Source organism: Pipistrellus kuhlii, unplaced genomic scaffold (genome assembly GCF_014108245.1).
Source record: "Pipistrellus kuhlii isolate mPipKuh1 unplaced genomic scaffold, mPipKuh1.p scaffold_m20_p_1, whole genome shotgun sequence".
NCBI lineage: Eukaryota > Metazoa > Chordata > Mammalia > Chiroptera > Vespertilionidae > Pipistrellus > Pipistrellus kuhlii.
In genome coordinates, this window is record NW_023425404.1 from 36,348,129 (window position 1) to 36,365,052 (window position 16,924).

The 16,924-nt window shown below is 33.9% G+C and overlaps 1 protein-coding gene across 4 annotated transcripts in view; it reads left to right on the forward strand.

The window, feature by feature from the left end:
- VPS13C (vacuolar protein sorting 13 homolog C) overlaps positions 1-16,924 on the forward strand; it is a 170,478-nt gene that overhangs the window by 139,449 nt on the left and 14,105 nt on the right. For 2 of the 4 annotated variants that reach the window (XM_036440083.2, XM_036440086.2), the window contains 14 exons: positions 981-1,121; positions 2,200-2,281; positions 2,549-2,618; positions 3,191-3,302; positions 3,426-3,539; positions 4,593-4,732; positions 6,764-6,845; positions 7,840-7,953; positions 8,969-9,044; positions 9,418-9,581; positions 11,980-12,025; positions 14,391-14,514; positions 15,037-15,151; positions 15,855-15,991. In XM_036440083.2, coding sequence (XP_036295976.1) covers positions 981-1,121; positions 2,200-2,281; positions 2,549-2,618; positions 3,191-3,302; positions 3,426-3,539; positions 4,593-4,732; positions 6,764-6,845; positions 7,840-7,953; positions 8,969-9,044; positions 9,418-9,581; positions 11,980-12,025; positions 14,391-14,514; positions 15,037-15,151; positions 15,855-15,878 — 1,404 coding nt within the window. In that variant the 3' untranslated portion in view covers positions 15,879-15,991. Of the gene's footprint in view, positions 1-980; positions 1,122-2,199; positions 2,282-2,548; positions 2,619-3,190; positions 3,303-3,425; positions 3,540-4,592; positions 4,733-6,763; positions 6,846-7,839; positions 7,954-8,968; positions 9,045-9,417; positions 9,582-11,979; positions 12,026-14,390; positions 14,515-15,036; positions 15,152-15,854; positions 15,992-16,924 lie in introns of those variants that run through there. The other 2 variants (XM_036440069.2, XM_036440078.2) reach the window with 1 other exon arrangement.

Here is a 16,924-nt window from a genome sequence, read left to right on the forward strand (position 1 = left end):
TTTGTTGTTGGTGGTAAGAAGTAAAATTTTACTATCCAAGTAAAAATGTGTGTGTGTAAGCTAATTTATTAGTAAATAAACTCATTTATTAGTAGGATTGGCATGACTAATATTAATATATTTTTATTAGTACATTTTTAATTAAATATATTGTTATTATATGCTATAGTACATTTTTATAATCTATTTACAAGCCAGATAGTTTCACAGAATTAGTTTTGTTGTCAGTAAGATTATGGAGAAATTAAGATAGCTTGAAATTTTTTTTAATTGGTATTGAATTATACCAATATGTATTGCCTAATAAAGACTACAAAATTATCTATTTTAATGATGGAAAACTTGCTCTATTAAATTCATTAAATGTGAATGATAGTTGGACATGGGGAAATCTCCACAAACAAAGGTGTACAAGGCCCTTACAGTATTGACTCTGAAACTTAATTTGCTCTAAGAAGACCCCAGAATCTTGACTGCAATTTCTAGCTTGTACTGGTTCAGTCACACAGCTCTTTGTCTTTGGTATCTGATGGTTGAATTTGCATATCCCCATCCTTCCCCCTGCCCCATAAATGTCAGCCATGCGCATATGGAAATAAACAACTGTACAATTAGTGTCAAATACAAATAAGATATCAACTTTGCTAAAGTTGTTTCACTTTGTTAAAGTTTAAAAATTATCTAGGATTGTCCAATACTATTGAGGTTTTTTTTTAAAAAAAAAAATATAAAGCATGACTTACCTTAAGTATGGTTTATGTAATTGAAAAGTTCTCATTTTCCTCATAACTTTAGTAGAAAAGTGATGATTTTATTTCAAACATCTCAACTGTATTTCACCTTAAGGTAGATATTTTGATGAGGCAGAAATTAAGATATTTTCCTCTTTCAATTTGTGAGTAAATGAGTATTTAAAATGGGCTACAGTGCTAATTAATTCCTGCTCATCACAAATATATGTTCCTTTTGTTTTTCCCCAGGTCAATTTTGATAAAACTCCAATGGAGATGCGCCTCCCTATTCCGTGCCCTATAAAGCGAGACTTTTTGTCAGGAATTCAAATTGAATTTAAGCAGTCTCCTCACCAGAGAAGTTTGAGGGCCAGATTGTATTGGCTTCAGGTACCACTGTCATCCTTGCTTCAGTACCTAAACAGACAGTTCCTGATTTATGATGGTTTGAATCACAATTTCTGGATTTTACAATGGTGTGAAAGCAATGAGCATTCAGTAGAAACTGTACTTTTGAGTTTTGAATTCTGACATTTTCCCACATTAGTGATAGGCAGTACAGTAGTCTCGTGATGCTGGGCCAAGGCAGCAAGCCACACCTCCCAGCCACGTGATCCCGAGGGCAACAACTGATACGCTGCAGGGTAGTATTAAACTTTTCAACTTATGATATTTATCATGATGTAACCCCATCGTCACTGAAGGAGCATCTGTATCTAATCACTTTTGGAGTCTTGGTGATTCTACATACATTGTAATTAATGTCTTTCTTTTTGTTTGTATGTTTATTCTCCTCTAAAATATCCTGTGGATTCAACATACTATTACCATCGAAGTCCAAAGATCTTGTCAATGTTGAGATTATTTAATTTGGCCAGTTAGCCTGCAAGAGTGACTCCTTGCATTGAAATAGTTTTTAAATTCTCCTTTGCATTTTTCATGAGATCCCCAAATAGGATTTCTTTCGTCATTCTACCTGGGAATGAGCAAGGCTGTATTGGAGGTTGTTTTGGCAGCTTGTTTGCTTTTTCCCTTCTTCCTTTCCTCTCTCCTCTCTTTCTTTTTCTCCTTCCTTTTAACTGATGGATAGTATTTAGAACATTTTTATTCTTTTTCTTTTTTCTGCCTATTATTTGATTTCATATCCAGTCTCCATTTACATTTTATTTAAACATAGTTAAAATCTCACATGACCCATAGGTACAAGTATTTCCATTAATGATGTACATGCTGTGTAATGTTAATGCAATGATGAGGATATTTACATATTCCTTCATATAAAAAAGGTTGCCCTTGCTGAGGTATATAAGAATTTTAGATTTAAAATGAAACTTCTAATAATACCACATATACATATGGATACTTAATTATGATGAAATTTGTGACATCTTCTATAATATTGTCTCTGAAATGAAAAGTTTAAATTATTTGTAATCCTGCTAAGTTAGTTTTCCTTTTTCTCTCCCAGGTTGATAATCAGTTACCAGGTACAATGTTCCCTGTTGTGTTTCATCCTGTGGCCCCTCCAAAATCTATTGCTTTGGATTCAGGTAAAAAACAAAAACTAAGTTGAAAATTACTCTTAAGTCAGGCAAAAGTTATTTATCTGGTTATATTTTCCTCTGTAAACTTGGAATAATAAATTCTCTTGCTTAATTTCCTTTTTGATTTATATAAATAAGGAATTATGTAAGGAAATGTATTTTTGAATCTGTAAAACAATTAAGTTGAGATACTCTGTTTATAAAAGTTAAATATTATTTTTTACCTAATATAAAACTTAATGGCCCCTTTATTGTTTTATTTCTTCCTCTTAGAACCCAAACCTTTCATTGATGTGAGTGTCATCACAAGATTTAATGAGTACAGTAAAGTCTTACAGTTTAAGTAAGTTAATTTTCCTTTGTTTATCTAAAGGAATTTAAAATGATACTCTACTTTGAAAATAAATTATTTTCTGCCTGAACATATTAATCCACTTTTGGCCAAGTAATTTTTTATGTTGAAACTTATTTTAATAATAGCCTTTATATATTGTAAAGTATAAAATTCCTTCAGATGCCTTCTCTACTTTACTCCAATTAATATATAAAATAGTGAAATATAAATGACATGTATGTGTGAGATGTATTCTTTAAAGTAATTGCTGTAGACACTAAAGAAAGGATAATACATGCTATATCATCATCTCATTGTATTTGTCTCTCCTGTAACATGATAAGTGTGGAAATTTGGGACTTTAAATACTAAGAATCACTTTCAGTGAAATCTGTAATGAAAAAAAAAAATCTCAGTTTAAGTAGACTTTAAACTTGTTAACATGACACATTTTAAGAGATGAAGGAACAAGATCTTACTATGGCTTTTGATCAAAATTAAAGTTGAAGCATTGGAAATTACTAGGCTTGAAACCCTTTTCCATTAAAAAAACAAAACAAAACATAAACTTTTTCCCTTAGGTATTTTATGGTCCTCATTCAGGAAATGGCCTTAAAGGTGGATCAGGGATTTCTGGGAGCTATAATGGCCTTGTTTACCCCAGCAACTGACCCTGAAGCCGAAAGAAAACGGGTAACACATTTTATTTCTTGAGAAAATTATAAAATTTGAAAAATTAAATCAGCCTTTTTTTGAAATAACTGTAATAGAAGAAAAAAATTAAAATGTAAATTCTTGATTTATTTCTTTTTTCAGACAAAGTTAATCCAGCAAGATATTGATGCTTTAAACACAGAATTAATGGAGACTTCAATGACTGATATGTCAGTTCTTAGTTTCTTTGAACATTTCCATATTTCTCCAGTTAAGGTTTGTTGTAATTATTATTTTGAAAATTTGGCAGAATTGTTGTACAACTTTGAAAGGGTCTGTGTATAATCGTGGATTTTAATTTGTTGCATTAAATATTTGGTGGGAATTTTGTTTGATAAGTTGAAATAATTAAGATAGTTCTGTGAAACATATGTATAACCATAATTCCCACAGAGAAACCAGCAGGGCCTGTTTTCTAGTCTTGAATTAATAACCCCTTTATTCAAGGAAGAAGCTGACAAAAGCATTTCTTAATTAAGCAAAGAAGTGCTCACCAACCTTTAATGTTTTGGTTGCACTTTGTAACTACCACCACTGCTTAAAAACAAAGCTATAATGGGTGCCCTCACCAGAATGCAAAAACGCTGAAGTTGCCGTTATACTGTTGATGTGGTGTTTTTTACTCTTCCAACATCTGATTGTAACTAAGGGAGTAGAAAATTGGATACCTTTCACTTGCCTGATTTTGTACTTTATGAGCCCATTTCCTTTTCTTCGTTTGTTGTTTTTTTTAGGTTTTATAGGAGAAGGTAAATTTCCTGACTGCCAGGAAATTTACAAATGCTATCAACCATACTGCTGTAAACTTGTGTAATGAGGCAGATTAACAATTAAGTAACTCTTTAAAATATTGATGTCCCATTACATTTTCAAAAACTGTTCACAGCACATTGTTTTCTGTAGCATTCACCAATCCATTCGGTTAAGTTAGGGATTTGTAAAATGGAATTATTTTAAATTGACGTATTAGTTTGGTGGTATCAGACATATCCAGTGTTAGGTTTAAAATTCAAATTGTTTTATGTGGTAGTTTACACACAATTTCTTTTGCATTACGTGGAAATAAGTTATTTCTGAGATTGAATAATACCTTCAAGAAATCAGGTAGGAATGAGCTATTCTGTGATAATTATATACCGAGTAACAAAAAATGGCTTTCCTTAGGACCCTAATGAAAGATACAACATTTGTTTGTATCTAAAAGATCTATATGTAAATGTTTTTGTTTTGTTTTTACCTTCTAATTATTGAACATTATTTTTCTTTTAGCTACATTTGAGTCTGTCTTTGGGTGCTGGAGATGAAGAATCAGACAAAGAAAAACAAGAAATGATTGCAATTCATTCCATCAATCTGCTATTGAAAAGCATAGGTGCTACTTTGACTGATGTGGATGATCTTATATTTAAGTAAGATTTATGTTATATTGGGAGGCTTTTGTACCAAGGTTATCTTTCTGGATATTAATTTTCTCCATTTATGCTAGAATATTAGCTCATGAAGAGGTTGGTCCCTTTATAATTAGTCTCTTTTGGTATGCTTATTTTACTCATAAGATAAGGTAAAGAATCTTATGCTTTCTTAAGTTATTAATATCTTGATAATAAATTAATGTAGAATAAAAATTGAATTATTTTAGTAGTATATTATATATTGACCATGTTTTAAAACAATTATATTCAGAAATATGTAGCTACAGGGTAAGATTTCAATATAATCATAATGCAACTTATAGATAATAACTCCCTGCAGTATCTAATATTATAATACTTACTGTGTGCCAGAAACATTTATATTCAAGGAATCTTTATCAAATTGAATATTCATCTATGGTAGGGGTGTCGAACTCAATCAGAGAAGGGGCCAAAATCTAAAATCCAGCCTAAATCGCGGGCCGAATGGTTTACTGAACAGTCATAAACTGTCATTGTGATGGAAATGCAGCGGAGTGCAGTGATGACAGCGCGGTGCGGGCCACATTGCAAGGCCTGGCGGGACGGATTTGGCCCGAGGGCCTTGTGTTTGACACATGTGATCTATGGGATTGGAACAAGTAGTTAAATTGGAGAAAAAGACATATAACACTTCCACCTCACTTGTACACTATCAAATTTCATGGACTCAAAGAATTAAATATAAAGTTCAAGTTGAAAAGACTAATAAAAAATAGAAGATAATTGCTATCAGGTCTCTGAATAAAGGAAGTCTAAGTTTAAATGTAAAGGAAAATACTTTATAACAAAATCAAGGAAATTTAAAAAAATAATTGAGAAATTATGACACAAAAGATTGAGTCTTCCTATTTAATATTCATGAGAAAAAGCTAAATATTCCAATGCCATATTGTCAGAGACAGTAAGAGATAAACTCACAAAAGGGAAGATACAGTGGCTGATAGAGATCTGAATTATTACTTTTTATTATTTATCAAAGAATATATGAAAATGAAAGCAAATTGTTAAAAGATTTCAAAATATGAGCAATTCTAGTACAAAAGGGGGTGAGCTCAAGAAAAGGGTACCTTTGAAAAAAAACTGTATGAATGGAAAGTGATATATATCAAGGGTCTTAAATTTGTTTTTAGTTTTTCATTCCAAAATTATTTTGGGGGGAATTCGATAAAAAATATCTTTAAATTTAACCAGAGTTATATTCAAAATTTGGAAATGCTTGACAGTGGAAAAATTGTTATGATACTTTACATAAAAGGGTTACATAGAATTTTTAGTAACAGGAATAAATATTTAGAGGCCTGGTGCACGAAATGTGTGCATGAATTGGGTATCTAGGCTTGGCCTACGATCAGGGCCTTCCTTTCCCCAGGTGCTGGCTGCCAGCTGGGGCCTGCCTTCATTCTACATTGCCCCCTGGTGGTCAACACACATAGTGAGCAGTCAAACTCTCTGTTGGTCGAAATCCCAAGGGAGCAATTTGCATATTAGCCTTTTATTACATAAAACTAGAGGCCTGATGCACAAAATTTGTGCAAGAGTAGGCTTTCGCAGCCCTAGCTTCTTCAGGAAGGTCGTCTGGACGGTCTACAGTTCGGTCATTAGGCCAGTTTGCATATTATACTTTTATTGGTATTACAGATGTTAAGTGTAAAGCTGTATACAGAATTTAAACATCTTAAAATTGCATAGAAGAGAAAAGAAAAGGTTCAAAATGGTAATCACAAAAAGAAAAACTTAAAAATCCACTGTACAGGGGGATTATAGTTGACTTTTTTTAAACCTTTTTATTTTTTATAAAAGACTTGCATGAGAATGTACTATTTAAATAATAAATTTGTTACCATAATGTCAAGATCTCAGACATACATGTAGCAGATGTACAGATCTAATTGTAAGAGAATTAGCAATAATTAATCATTGGAATTTTAAATACCTTATTTTTAGAATATAATCTTAATACCTTTGAATCTTCCTTTCTTCTCCCAGACTTGCTTATTATGAAATTCGATATCAGTTTTATAAAAGAGATCAGCTCATGTGGAGTGTTGTTAGACATTACAGTGAACAGGTAAATTTCCTATCAAAATAGCTCATAAGGAATATGCTTCATAAAATGTCAAAATAAAACATTTATCTGTGTTTGTGTGGTTTGCAATAATGTTTACCTAATTTATCCCAATTAGCAATCTCATTACTTAGTAGTTTCCTTGAATAATTAATTTCTATTTGTTTTAGTTCTTTTAAAAGTTTTTTTCTGGTGCCTTGTTTCTCTTGAAATTATATATTTATTCACTTTGGGAAAGAATGATGACTTAGGAATCATTACACTTTATTTTTTCGGTGACTGCAGTTTCTAAGCCTATTCTAGTAGGATTGCAAGAGGAATTCTAAGCCAGGTTCCTCCTCATGACTCTGTTACTCTGTGGTTCAGTTTGACTGCCCAGAATAAGGAGTTATTTCAGGGCACAAGAGCACCCTTGCTTACTATGGTACTAAGGTTCCGTTCTCCTTCCTTCCTCTGCTGGAAGGAGGTTTCTCCTGTGGTGTGTAGAGACATTCTGGTTATTAAATGTTCACATAAGCATATATTTTTACTTGTTTTTCTTTTGTTTGTTATTCCCTATTTAATTTCATAGTAATAGTGATGATAGCAGTATTAAAATTAAGGAACAATTACTGAATTATATATTCACTTAATATCCATACTCAGTCATGCAAGATCAGTATAATACACCTCCCATTTTACAGATGAGAAGACTGAGGCCAAGAGACTCAGTGACTTGTCCAAAGTTAAATAACTGCTAAATGGCAGACTGTGCCTTAATCCTAGTTCAATCTAATTTGAAAGCTTCATGTAAAGTACTAGCATATTGCCTGCCACATTGTGAAAGATCAATTAGTGAACATGTAGTAAACATAGTACTGGTTATTCTGCATTGCTTTCCTTTAACAACCTAATTTAACCAGTATGCCCTCTTTTTCCTATTGTATCAAATTGTCTCTTCCAGTAGTTGTAAAGGGCTTAAATTCCTTTTTTTTTTTTTTTTTTTTTTTTTTTTTAGTTCTTGAAACAGATGTATGTCCTTGTATTGGGCTTGGATGTGCTTGGAAACCCATTTGGATTACTTAGAGGTCTATCTGAAGGAGTTGAAGCTTTGTTCTATGAACCCTTCCAGGTATTGGTCTTTTATTTATTTTAAGTATAGCTGTAGGAAAATGTATGTTCTCTTTTATCAATGACAGATAATTTGTATTTTAATTGTATTTGGGAATTGAGTAATATTCAGATAATAAAAATACAGCAGAAAGCAACAAACAAAAACTCATAGGTACAATATTGTGGTTGCCAAAGGGAAAGGAGAGAGGAGGGAGCTAGAAAAGGGTAAAATAAATGGTGATAGGAGACTTAACTTTGGTGGTGAACACACAATAATGTAGTATACACATGGTTTATTATAGAATTGAACACTTGAAACCTATAGACTCTTATTAACCAGTGTCACCCAAATTAATTTAATAAAATTTAAAAGCATATATCAGTATTCTATTTTTCATTTAAAATTACTTGAGATGACACTAAATGATTGTGTTAGAATTAATTGAGCACTCTGTTGTCTGGGCAATAAAACATGCCCACATTTTCCAGGATTTAATTGTACTTGTAAGGAAGAATGCTACATAGATTAAGACCATTTCACCACTATGGAAGGAACTAATGGGGCATTAAAAGCTGACTTTGTTTTATATTAAGGTTTTACTCTAACCTGCCCTTCACCATTTACAGGATCCAGAATCCCAAAGTAGTGAGGGTTTCAGAAGGACAAAGCAGAGAGAATAAATGGGAGCTCAAGGGAGCCAGTACTGTGTGGGCTCAGTCTTGTTACCAGAGGGGCTTGCTTAGATTCTGTGGGAACTTGGTGCTGAGAGGGCGGCTTTAGTTTGTGACTGAGGCCAGGGGTTACTCCTATTCAATTTTTGTCATCTAAAAGGGTATGTTGAGATCACGTGGGTTGAAAGTATCTTAAAAAATAATAGGTGTTCCATCAATATTTGGGTTTGAGGGCAAAAACTGTCATCACAATGTTATGGCTTGCTACAGACTCTGTTTCTTCATGGGAACCCTGAAATACTAGATTAATGGTCTTAAACTTATTTCTATTTTAAATAGCAATTTTTTTATTTTTTTGCCAGGGTGCTGTACAAGGCCCTGAAGAATTTGCTGAGGGGTTAGTGATTGGGGTAAGAAGTCTCTTTGGACACACTGTAGGTATGTACCACATATTTATGTATATGTACATTTTTTAAATAATAATTATAAAATTCATTGTTTATGAAAAAAATTATTGTATTTTATAAAAAGATGACTTTTCTAATAATTCCTTTTAAAAGATGTGTTCTCTTGTTCTTGAGAGTAATTTAACACTGATTTGCTGGATTTTTTGTGTCTTTGTAATATAGAATCCATATACTTTAGTTTTATTCCTCTTCTTAATAAATGGGAAATACAAAAAATAAATGTTTGCGTTTTTATGTATGAGACAGAATTTTAAGCAGCGGCTAGTTTAAGCATTCATGTGCTACGTGCAGTGGTAATGCTTGTTAAAGAAACAATGCAGCTTATTTCTCTGGGCCTTTTGTAGGTGGTGCAGCAGGAGTTGTATCTCGAATCACCGGTTCTGTTGGAAAAGGTTTGGCAGCAATTACGTTGGACAAGGAATATCAGCAAAAAAGAAGAGAAGAGATGAGTCGACAACCTAAAGATTTTGGAGATAGCTTGGCCAGAGGAGGAAAGGGCTTCCTGCGTGTAAGTCTATGCTGGATCTTCCAGAAGCCCTCGCCTTATATACACTTTAGATCTGTACTCTTGGCATACTGCTTGGGAGCCAACATCTCAGGATGTTGGTTAGCATGGCAGTAGTTGTGAACGACTCTATTTCCTTTTTGCTCTCCTTCTCCGTTATCATTGTCAGATCTATCCTCAAAATTGCAGACTTAGTTTGGCATTTGGGTTGGAGTGAGAACTCTGTAATGATGGCAGGTTAGCACTGGTGTGGAAGGGAAGAAATATGTAAGCAGAGAAATATGGCAAATGATGATACCTGGGGGAGAGGAGTTCTTTAGGTCATCATTAATGGACCATTCTATGGAAGGGAGCTTTAGAAGTTGTCTATAAATCAGATACTGCCACTCACTATTTATCAGACCTTTAAAACTTATACCAGAGCCATAGATACACGGAACAGACTGACACATCTAAGAGGGGAGGGAGGTGGGGGGACTGGAAGAGATTAGCCAAAAAACATATATGTACAGCCCATGGACAGAGACAACAATGTGGTGAAGGCCTGGGGGGCAGAAAGAGGGCATGTCTGAGGTGGGTAAAGGGAGGGAATAGGAATCATATGTAATAGTGTTAATAGCAATAACAACAAACGCATTCACCCCAAAAACCATTTTCTCTCTCTCTCTCCCTCTCCCTCTCTCTCTCTCTCTCTCTCTCTCTCTCTCTCTCTCTCTCTCTCTCTCTCTCTCTCTTTCTCTCACACACACACACATACACAGGTGGTGGGGAGTTAGTGTCTAAACGGTAAGTTAAAATATTAAGAAAACTTTTAGGGCAAACATCATTACACTAAATTTTGTGACTATAGCACAATAATGAATGTAATTCTAATTCATAATATACTGAGAGTTAAGCAGGTAGGCCATTATTGGGTACAGGGGCTTAATCATATTCTCAAACAAAGGAACAAAAAATTATGCAGGTAATATATGAATAGGGTTTAATTATGGATTACATACGAACATTCTCCTTATAAGTAATTATAAAAATATAACTTTACCTTTTACATTCAATAAGTAAATGAAATGATTATAGAGCTCTAAGTACTCTTTGGTCACCCCTCACCTCTTTGCAGGTGTATCTAATCTTTTCAATAGAGTGTATGTCCTTTAGTTCTTTTTCTATATGTTTTATATAATATGCAGATAGTTTTAATTACTCCTACTACTTGACAATTATTAAGAATGTATAAATACATTACTATTTTAATTTTGGAAATTTTAGAAAACTATAATTGATGTGTTTGTGCCAGTGATTTGTAATGTTACATGTTATCTCCTCAAAATCTTTCAGGGGTCCCTTCATTATCAATTTTCCACATATTCATTAAGTTATAAGTAATCTCATGAAAATTCACAAGTAGATATTAAGGATAATTTGGCTCAACTCACTCATTTTGCAGATATAAAAACAGATTTAACACCCGAAACTAATCCCATATGATAAAGAGATAATATGCAAATTGACTATCACTCCAACACACAAGATGGCTGCCCCCATGTGGACACAAGATGGCTGGCAGGGGAAGGCAGTTGTGGGCAATCAGGCCGACAGAGGAGGGCAGTTGAGAGCAACCAGGCCTGCAGGGGAGGGCAGTTGTGGGGGACCCAGGCCTGCAGAGGAGGGCAGTTGGGGGCAACAAGACCAGCAGGGAAGGGCAGTTGGGGTTGACCAGGCTGGCAGGGAAGGGCAGTTAGGGGCGACCAGGCCTGCAGGGGAGGGCAGTTAGGGGTGACCAGGCCTGTTGGGGAGGGCAATTAAGGGGCAATCGGGCCAGTAGGGGAACAGTTAGGCGTTGATCAGGATGGCAGAGGAGTGGTTAGGGGTGATCAGGCTGGCAGGCAGAAGCGATTAGGGGAAATCAGGCAGGTAGGCAGGCAAGCAGTTGGGAGCCAGCAGTCCTGGATTATTAGAGGGATGTATGACTGCCCGTTTAGGCCTGTTCCCGGTGGGATCCCAGATTGGAGAAGGTGCAGGCTAGGCTGAGGGACCTCCCCACCCCCATGCATGAATTTTGTACCGGGCCTCTAGTACAAAATAATAATTGAATGTAAGCTGTAATTGAAAAAACAAATAAAGCAAAAAATACCTTATGAAATAACAACAAAAAATAATCTTTTCACCTGGTTTACTGTTCTTTCTGTTATAAAATTTTACTTCTACAAGCTGCTTTCATTTAACATTTGCTGTGACAAATTTTAAAAATCATACTGTTCACCTCTATGTTTATGGTGTTCACATTATCAAATAAGTATTCATGATTGTTGTTTTCTAGTATGTCTGTAGAGACCTCTAGTGGTTGATTTAAAATTAAGCATCCTCCATTAAAGTTTGACTATATGATTGATTTCTCTTTCAGGGAGTTGTTGGTGGAGTGACTGGAATAATAACAAAACCAATGGAAGGTAGGTTGATAATCTTTTCCTCTTATACAGGCTCTGAAGAGTTGATGCATGGTAAACATAGTAAATTTTATTGCTAATAGATATTTGATTAGGATAATTTCTGATTAATTTCATGGTCATAGTCCTAAATTATTGTTTAATGAATATATTTTTCTCAGAAAGGATAAGGGTTAAGTATTAGATTGTAATTGAGATTTTGAATGTTATTTTCAGCAGGTTCATAAACTAGATTGCTTTGGGCCTTTAATAGCTATTGACTGATTTTTTTTATTCTATTTTAAAAACCACATTGCTTTACTTAGTGCAGTATTTATCAAAATCCCAATTGGCCTCTTTGTAGAAATTGATAAGCTGATTCTAATATTTAAACAGGAATTCAAAGGATTGCAAATAGCCAAGCAATTTTGAAAAAAATAGAACAAAGTTGAGGACTTGCACCATCCAATTTAAAAATTTACTATAAAGTTACAGTAACTAAGACAGTGTGGCACTAGCATATGGATAAACATCTAGCTGTATCAGTGAAATTGAACTGATATTCTAGAAATAAATCTTTACATTATAGTGAATATATTTTTGAGAAGGGTGTCAAGATAATTTCGTAAAGAAAGAATAGTCTTTCAACAAATGATATTGGGACAACTGGAAGTAAATATATAGAGTTTATATTTTATGACATAGCAATTCCACTCCTAGCTATATACCCTAGAGAATTGAAAACATGTTTGCCCCAAAACTTGTCTATAGATATTCATGAAAACATTATTGACAATAGCCAGGTTGTAATAGCAACCCAAATGTTCATCCTGGATAAACGAAATGTGATATATTGATACAATGAGACATCCAAATGTAAAAAGAAACCAAGTACAGATGCTTGTCAATTTATGATGCAGTTATGTCCTGATAAACCAAATTTAAGTTTAAAATATCGTAAGTCAAAAATGCATTTACTACTACACTGTCAAGTATTGGTTGCTTACCCACATGATCACATGGCCACCTGGGAGCTGAGCCTTGCTGATACTGTCTTGCATCATAAGACAGTATCATCCGCGTACTGCTAGCTCAGGAAATTCGAATTAGTTTTTACTGAATGGATATTGCTTTCATACCATCCTAAAACCAAAAATCATAATTCGAACCATTGTAAGTTGAAAACTGTTTATACAGTATAAGGTGGATGAACCTTGAAAACGTGATGGCAAGTGGAAAGGGTAATTAAACATACCATCTATTGAATGATTCCATTTATAGGAAATGTCCACAATAGGATAATCCATAGAGATAGAAAAAAAAAATAGATTAGTGACTGCCTAGGTCTGACTGGTGGGAGGAAGGAGGTAAATTGCATAAGATTGGATGGGAAAGGGCCAGGGAGAATGGGGAATGATCGCTAATAGGCATAAGATTTCTTTTTGAGATGATAAAAATTTTTCTAAAATTGATTCTGCTGTTGGTTACACAACTCTGAATATACTAAAAACACTTAATTTAATGGGTAGATTATATGGTATGTGAATTATATTTCAGTAAAGTTCATATATATATATATATATATATATATATATATATATATGTGTGTGTGTGTGTGTGTGTGTGTGTGTGTGTATATATGCATAATATGCTAATTAGACTGGACATTCTTCTGGATGATGTTCCGGATGAAACCCCTTGCATGGATGGGCCTCTAGTACGTGTGTGTGTGTGTGTGTGTGTGTGTGTGTGTGTGTGTGTGTATTAACATACACTGCTTGAAAAATTTCCTGATGGCTGACATAAAAAAAGAAGATATTTTCTGGTCAGTTCTTAGACCTTTTTGTCACAAGTACTGACTAAACTCCTGAGTCACTAGTTGTAAACTTGAGCATGCCTCAGGATTACCTGGAAGGTTTCTTCAAACAGAATGCTGCACTGGCTGGGGTGCTAAGTGGTTAGAGTATCGCCTGAAGACCCAAGGGTCTGGGTTCGATTCCTGGTCAAGGGCTTGTACCTGGTCAGGATGTGTACAAGAGGCAGCTGATTGATGTGTCTCTCTCACATCATTGTTTCTCTCTCTGTTCCTTCCGTCCCACTCTCTTTAAAACTCTATGGGGGGAAATATCCTTGGGTAAGGATTAATAAAAACAGATTGTTGAGTACCACTCCCTGAGTTTCTAATTTTAGGTCTAGGATGGGGCCTAAGTGTGCATTTTTAATACATTTTGAGAAGCACTGATTATCATTAAATTTAACATCTTCAGAAAGCCAAATTTTAGAAGCTTTTTGAGTAAAGCAGTTTGGCATTTCGCTCAGACCTCTGTTGTGTTCAAAGTTGATTATTTTAAAACATCTTTATACATTCATTGTCTTTGGTTTTATGAAGGTGCCAAAAAGGAAGGAGCTGCTGGATTCTTTAAAGGAATTGGAAAAGGGCTTGTGGGTGCTGTGGCTGGTCCCACTGGAGGAATCATAGACATGGCCAGCAGTACCTTCCAAGGAATTCAGAGGTAAGTAAGTATAGACTGTGCGCAAGGAGTGTGTCTGTGTGCTAATTGTTGCTAGGAACACATAACTAGTAAATATTTTGCTTTCTGTATGACGGATTCACAAAGTAGAGTGCCACCAGAAAGAAAAGGAGACATTGTTTATGCCTAAATTTCTCTTTTTTTCCCTCCAACAAATGTTTTTGATATCTACTATATGCTACACATCAAGGATACAGAGTGGACAACCTAACCTTTGCCTTTATTTTTTTGATATTTCTTTCTTTTTTTTCTTTAATAGTTGGGAGAAGTTGGAGTCAGACAGACTTGGTTTTAAAACTTGTTTTATTATTTCAGGCAAGTTACTTAAAGGACTCTGATTGTTTTTATCCAATTTTATCAGATATAATATGGATCATGGTACAGTGTTTAATCAACACACACACACACACACACACACACACACACATATATATATACTTACGTTATTTTGAAGGATTCTCACATAGCTTCTTATACTTATTCTGATTCTGATGCCTTATACAGGGCAGCAGAATCAACTGAGGAAGTGTCCAGACTCCGTCCCCCTCGCCTGATCCATGAAGATGGCATCATTCGCCCATACAACAGACAGGAATCCGAGGGCTATGATATATATGAGGTATAAATTCTGTTCTTATGGTCATGAATGAAATTTGATTTTAAAGATTTCTAGGATCAGAATTTCATTGGTGGTTCATAAAGTTCCTCATTCATGAACTTCTTTACACAAGGAACATGGTTTATAGAGTAGAATTTGATTGTTTTATTTTAGTGTAATGTGTTAAATGGGATAACTGGTCATTTTTTTCTGCACAGGCGCAAAGCTTTTTTTGTACAGAAAGGATATTAAAAGAAGTTGTAGGCTTTATTACTATTTGTGTGACAGCTCATTTAGTCAACATTGTTAACTTTGGTTTTCTGCTTTTGTAGCTAATTACTGGAATTTCACTGCTTGCTTTTATCCCAACCAAATCTATTTATTTGGACTACTCTCTAATTCTAGATTTACTTAGATAAACAGAAGCTGGAGGAGAGAAAAAGAGATTATGTACAATTATAATATTTTCAAGCCTTAAAAAATTTAAAGGATTTTTTTTTGTTTTTTATTTTAGTTTTTACTGTATTTAAATAGTATATGCCTGTATAAATATACTCCAATGATTAGCTTTCCCAAAAAATAAATTTATTAATGTTTTCCTACTTCCATTTTGAAATAAAAAGACTCTTCATTGTTATTAATCTATGGTTTTTATCGTATGTGATTACATTTTATTGATCTGCATGCTTCTAACTTTCTTTTCTTTCTTTTTCTGCCTACACAGCAAGAACTGGAAATACAGGAGTAAATGTCTCCTGTACCACTACTTGATTTCATCCTTAAAAATCAAAACAAACTGTGGTATTAATTGACTGTCTTTGATTTATTTAGATTGAGAATCCATTTTCACAAAGTTTTTTTTTTTTTAATTTGAACTTTTTATTGTAGTGTCTTGACTACAAATAAAAATGGTGGTATTTTGGTAATACTATACAGAAGTAAGAGATCAATATAAAAGATTAAATAATGAAGGAAAATAAACTCTCTTCTCCATTTAATTGGTGAAAGACTTTACTGAGCTCAGAAGCAAACATTTTAACTATTTCTTTGAAATTTTCATTTTATGGTATTCATGTACATTTCAGATAAAGTTGGTATAAAGGGAGATTATGTCCAATATATTATGTATCCTTATCTTTATGAGCCCTGATGATGGAATTATATAACTTAGTTTCATAAATAACCTTAAATTTACCCAGGTTATGGAAGTATTAACTGGGGAATATGTTTTAATAACTGAAATATCAGTTGTTCTGTGTCTGTGAATGAATTTTGAGAATGTGTTCCCTTAATCTTTTTCCTTTTTAAAACTCTTGTTATTCTTGCTAGATAAATGGCAATCATTTTGTAATTATGTACATACATTCTCAGCTTTTAGCATTTATACTTTTCAAAAATTGTTGGTTATGCTAATTTCACAGTTATATTAGTTTTAATTAATGTAAATAGAAGTTGAACATGTAATTAGGCAAATTGCTTATGTGGCACTTGAATTTATAGATATATTTATTTTTAAAAGCCAACCCTTTTTGTTTTTAAGTCCTCATTATCTCAGTGAGAACAAAAATAACATAAATGATAATTTTGAAATTAGTGCCTCCATAGTTAATTTTCAGAACAAGTTATCTTATCATGCAATTTTTAAAAAAAATATATTTTATTGATTTTTTACAGAGAGGAAGGGAGAGAGATAGAGAGCTAGAAATGTCAATGAAAGAGAAACATCGACCAGCTGCCTCTTGCACACCCCCTACCGGGGATGTGCCCACAACCAATGTACATGCCCTTGACTGG